We start from the raw sequence: 5,757 nt of genomic DNA, 5'->3' as shown, positions 1-5,757 counted from the left end.
AGTATTTCCTATTTTAAATTCAGATTTCCAGCATTCCCTATCTTTATTTTAGATTTCCAGCATTCACTATCTTAATTACCGATATCCAGCATTCCCTATCTGAATTTCAGATTTCTAGTATTCCCAATCTTTATTTCAGATTTCCAGCATTCCCTATCTTTATTTGGGATTTACGGTGTTCCCTATATTCAGTTCGGATTCCTAGCATTCCCTATCTTTATTTCAGATTTCTAGCACTCCCTATCTTAATGTCAGATTTCTAGTACTTTCTATTTTAATTTCGGATTGCTAGCATTCCCTATCTTAATTTCAGATTTCTAGTATTCCCTATCTTAATTTCAGATTCCCTGTATTCCCTATCTTAATTTCAGATTTCTAGTATTCCCTATTTTAATTTCAGATTTCCAGTATTCCCTAACTTAATTTCAGGTTTCTAGCAGTCCCTATCTTTATTTCAGATTTCCAGCACTCCCTTACTAAATTTCAGTTTTCTAATATTCCCTATATTTTTTCAGATTTCCAGCATTCCCTATCTTAATTTCAGATTTCTAGTATTCCCTATTTTAAATTCAGATTTCCAGCATTCCCTATGTTAATTTCAGATTTGTAGTATTCCATATCTTTATTTCAGATTTCTAGTATTCCCTATTTTAATTTCAGTTTTCCAGCATTCCATATCTTAATTTCGGATTTCTTGTATTCCGTATTTTAATTTCAGATTTCCAGCATTCCCTATCTTTATTTTGGATTCACAGTATTCCCACTGTTCTGACATTTGAGCATCTCAATCTCAGTTTTATTGATTCATCGTGATTGACAATCCATCTGGACCATTGGGAGCGGAGGCCCGAGGCGGAGCGATGACGTTGGAATCGCTGAAGAGCCAATGGAGGTAGGGGAAAGGCGGGACCTCCGGCTGCGAACTAGCTTTGAGCTTTGTCTTTGTTACCGCTCTTCTTCCCGGAGCTGAAAGATTTTTAGTCGATAAAATATCGGAAAATTATCAAATAATAGATTTTCTGAACTTTAATATGAAAATTGGAACTTGTGAGCTCGAGCAGCATAATTGTGAGTGAAATCTTTTCAGCACGGTTTGCGGAGAAAGACAGATCCTGTTAAAACTGGTGCGGGAAAGAGACCCCGGGGAATGGGGTGAGGGGAAGAGACCCCGGGGAGGGGAAGAGACCCCGGGGAGGGGAAGAGACCCCGGGGAATGGGGTGAGGGGGAGAGACCCCGGGGAATGGGGTGAGGGGGAGAGACCCCGGGGAATGGGGTGAGGGGAAGAGACCCCGGGGAATGGGGTGAGGGGGAGAGACCCCGGGGAATGGGATGAGGGGGAGAGACCCCGGGGAATGGGGTGAGGGGGAGAGACCCCGGGGAATGGGGTGAGGGGAAGAGACCCCGGGGAGGGGAAGAAACCCCGGGGAATGGGGTGAGGGGGAGACACCCCGGGGAATGGGGTGAGGGGGAGACACCCCGGGGAGGGGAAGAGACCCCGGGGAATGGGGTGAGGGGAAGAGACCCCGGGGAAAGGGGTGAGGGGGAGACACTCCGGGGAATGGGGTGAGGGGAAGAGACCCCGGGGAATGGGGTGAGGGGGAGACACCCCGGGGAATGGGGTGAGGGGAAGAGACCCGGGGGAATGGGGTGAGGGGAAGAGACCCCAGGGAATGGGGTGAGGGGGAGACACCCCGGGGAATGGGGTGAGGGGGAGAGACCCCGGGGAATGGGGTGAGGGGGAGACACCCCGGGGAATGGGGTGAGGGGGAGACACCCCGGGGAGGGGAAGAGACCCTGGGGAATGGGGTGAGGGGGAGACACCCCGGGGAATGGGGTGAGGGGGAGAGACCCCGGGGAATGGGGTGAGGGGGAGAGACCCCGGGGAATGGGGTGAGGGGGAGAGACCCCGGGGAATGGGGTGAGTGGGAGACACCCCGGGGAGGGGAAGAGACCCTGGGGAATGGGGTGAGGGGGAGACACCCCGGGGAATGGGGGGAGGGGAAGAGACCCTGGGGAATGGGGTGAGGGGGAGACACCCCGGGGAATGGGGTGAGGGGAAGAGACCCCGAGGAATGGGGTGAGGGGGGAGAGACCCCGGGGAATGGGGTGAGGGGGAGAGACCCCGAGGAATGGGGTGAGGGGGGAGAGACCCCGGGGAATGGGGTGAGGGGGAGAGACCCCGGGGAGTGGGGGGGGAGGGGGTGGGGGGTGGGGAGAGAACCGCCGCGGGCGAGTCGGGGGGATGGAGAGGGGAGAGACCCCAGGGCGGTGTGGGGAGGGGGGTGGAAGAGAGACCCGTGTTTAGGGAGTGGGCGGGGGTGGAGAGAGCCCCGGGTTTGGGGGATGGGGGGGAGGCGGAGAGAGAAACATCCTGGGGCGGGGTGTGGGGAAAGAGAGACCCCAGAGAGGGAGAGAGAGAGAGAGACCCTGGTGGGGGGACAGAGAGAGAGAACCTGGAGGGTAGTGGGAGGGTAGAGAGACCCCAGGGCAGGGTAGAGGGGGGAAGAGAGAGAGAGACCCCAGGGGTTGGGTGGGAGGGAGAGTGTGACCCTGGGGTCCAGGGTGGGGGAGGGAGAGACCCTGGTGGGGGGTTGGGAGAGAGACCCCCAGGGGGAGGGGAGAGAAGACCCGTTGGAGAGATTGACCCGGGGGTGGGGGTGGGGTGGGAATGAGACCTAGGCCGGGGGGACCTGCAGTGGCTGGTGGGGAGCTGGGTGTTGGGAGGTCTGGGGTTGGCTGGAGACAGATAGGCCCGGGGCCTGGAGTCTGCACCTGTTGAGGGGCTGGAACCTGAGACAGTCAGTTGGGCAGAAGCCACTGAGGGAGGGGATTGGAGGCTGGGGCAGTCACTGGAGCTGGAGACTATGGTACTCAAGAACTGCACACTTGCAGTTGACCAGCTCTTGTAACATTCTCTGACCTATAGTGAATTCCTTCCCTTTCTAAACACTCAAAACTCAAAAGGAAAGACTTGTATTTACATAGCACCTTTCACAACTCAGAATGTCCCAAAATGTTTTACTGTAAATTAAATACTTATGAATTGTGTTTGCTGATGTAATGTGAGAAACATGGCAAAATTTTGTATGCAGCTATTTTCCACAACAACAATGTGATAATGACCAGATCAACTGCTTTTGTTATGTTGACTGAAGGCTAAATATTGTTCAGGTCACTTGGGATAACTCCTGCTCCTCTTTGAAAAATGTGTTGGGAACTTTTACGTACACTTGAGAGAGCAGAAAGGGCCTTGGTTTAATTTCTCTTCCAAGACACCGCACCTCTGACAATGCAGCATTCCTTCAGTACTGCACTGGATTGTCAGTCTGGATTATTGGGCTCCAGTGGATCTTGAACCCACAACCTTCTGAGTCAGAGGCCAAGGTGCTACCAACTGACACCAGCATTGTTAGAGCTGCGTTTAAAGTGTCTGCATGTTTCTTTAAAATATTCTCTAATCCTTTCTTACTTTTGAGACACCTTTCACTTCAGACCAGGAGAGATTAGCTCTATGGTGCGGCAAAATTTGGGTCCACAACAGTTAGCCTCAATGTTGCTGGGCTAAACTCAGAAAAAATGAGCCAGAGTTCCTACATCCAATGGTGATGGTAAGTCAGGCTAGAAAGTACACATGTCCTCTCAAGTCAAATATACTGACTCGAGTTACAGTCTCAGTTCTTGCATGAAGAATGGTCAGATGTGGTGTTTCCGGAGCTGCCCCCAGCCAGAATCATTGCCTTCAGGAGAGAAGGGCCAAAGTATTAGTGGTTGAAGAATGCTGATTCCAAACTTTGATGCCGAGAGGAGGGAGAGTTGTGTGGGTTGGGTTTTACAGCTTAGGACGAATGTTAGACAGAAACTTGAACTGTGTTCTGAATTAGTACCTGATCTTTGCAGTAATTACTTCTGTAAACTCACTTCACAGGCTATCAGTAATGGAGAATTTACAGATGGGAAGCTCAAACCAAACATCACATCAAGATCTGCCAGAGTTGCTCCTTTCACCAGGACCTGAAGCTCATCAACCTTTGAATATGGAAGGGTTGCACACCATTCAGAAAGGCGAGAAGCCATACGTGTGTTCTATATGTGGGCGAACTTTCAGCCGGTCGTTCAATCTGGAGAGACACAAGCGAAACCACACTGGGGAGCAACCCTATAAATGTGGAGACTGTGGGAAGGGATTTAGCTATCCTTCTGAGTTGGAAACTCATCGACGTAGCCATACTGGGGAGAAACCATTCACCTGCTCTGTGTGTGGCAAACGATTCAGTCAATTGTCCAGCCTGCAGACACACCAGGGAATTCATACTACACAGAAGCCGTTCAGTTGCTCAGTGTGTGGGAAAGGGTTCATTCGGCCGGCTTACCTTGAAATCCATCGACGCAGTCACACTGGAGAGAGGCCTTTCACCTGTTCTGTCTGTGGGAAGGGATTCACTCAGTCTTCCCACCTATTGACACACCAGCGAGTTCACACTGGGGAGAGGCCATTTTCCTGCTCTGTATGCACAAAAAGATTTACTCAGTTGTCGAGCCTGTTGGCACATCAACGAGTTCACATGGGAGAGAGGCCATTCACCTGCTCAGTGTGTGGAAAGGGATTCAAAACCCTCCCCAGGCTAGAAACTCATCAACGTAGTCACACTATGGAGAAACCGGTCATCTGCTCGGTGTGTGGGAAAGGATTTAATTGCCCAGCTCATCTAGAAATTCATCAGCGCAGTCACACTGGAGAGAGGCCTTTCACCTGCTCTGTGTGTGAAAAGAGATTCATTTGTTCTTCGCACTTGATGAAACACCAACGCATTCACACTGGGGAGAGGCCGTTCAGCTGCTCCGTGTGTGGGAAGAGATTCAATTGTGCATCCTACCTGGAAATTCATCGACGCAGTCACACTGGAGAGAGGCCTTTCACCTGCTCTGTGTGTGGGAAAGGATTCACTTGTAGCTCCAACCTGCTGACACACCAACGAGTTCACACTGGGGAGGGGCCATTTACCTGCTCTGTGTGTGGGAAGAGTTTTAAGACCCTGTCTAAGCTGGAAACTCATCGACACATTCACACTGGGGAAAGGCCGTTTACCTGCTCTGTGTGTGGGAAAGAGTTCAATTACCCATCCCAGCTAGAAACTCATCGCCGCAGTCACACTGGGGAGAGGCCATTTACCTGCTCTGTGTGTGGGAAGGGATTCACTCGATCGTACCATCTGCTCATACATCAGCGAGTTCATTCTGGAGAGAGGCCATTTAAATGCTCTGTTTGTGGAAAGGGATTCACTTGTTCACCTGACCTACTGAGACACCAGCAAGCTCATGTCTGATGACACAGAGTGGATTTTGCTGCTGTTCCTGTGAATCACATCCAGGACTGAACCATGTTCACTCTGGCAGTTGGGATTTATTTCTGCTGATGTGAATAACCCTTAGAATTGGGCTGGGCTTCAATATTCTGGACCTAGGTCCAATAAATCAGCTTTGTTCTAAACATATGGTGTGTTGAGTCTTTTCTGTCTTCAAAATAAGATGAGCTGTAGTGCCCCTATAAGAGCCACTGTTTCAGATCCTTAAATCAGCAGTTTTACTAAAATGATCATTTATTTTCAAACTTCAATCTTTGGTGCAAAATATAAACTTCAGTTTTGGCTTTTTAAAATCTCAAGCAGTGCTGACTGCTGTTTGCTGACAACTCCTATTTCTTGAATATTATGCATGAGAACCTTACCCACTAGAAAGGAGCCTCGCTGGGGATTGAG

At 50.4% G+C, this 5,757-nt stretch overlaps 1 protein-coding gene across 1 annotated transcript; it reads left to right on the top strand.

The window, feature by feature from the left end:
* The first annotated feature begins 915 nt into the window (after window positions 1-915).
* Window positions 916-5,482, top strand: LOC144688691 (uncharacterized). The gene is made up of 2 exons (XM_078555527.1): window positions 916-1,068; window positions 3,927-5,482. Exon 2 carries the CDS (start codon window positions 3,937-3,939, stop codon window positions 5,323-5,325), a length of 1,389 nt encoding a protein of 462 aa, XP_078411653.1. The 5' UTR covers window positions 916-1,068; window positions 3,927-3,936; the 3' UTR covers window positions 5,326-5,482.
* The last annotated feature ends 275 nt before the right edge of the window (window positions 5,483-5,757 follow it).

The sequence above is a fragment of the Cetorhinus maximus genome, chromosome 13 (assembly GCF_964194155.1).
Source record: "Cetorhinus maximus chromosome 13, sCetMax3.hap1.1, whole genome shotgun sequence".
NCBI lineage: Eukaryota > Metazoa > Chordata > Chondrichthyes > Lamniformes > Cetorhinidae > Cetorhinus > Cetorhinus maximus.
Note: the sequence above shows the minus strand (reverse complement) of the source record. Positions and strands in the feature narration are given on the sequence as shown.

Bases quoted from the DNA above. Each gene is read 5' to 3' on its own strand.
- LOC144688691 (XM_078555527.1), top strand. From the start codon at position 3,937: ATGGAGAATTTACAGATGGGAAGCTCAAACCAAACATCACATCAAGAT.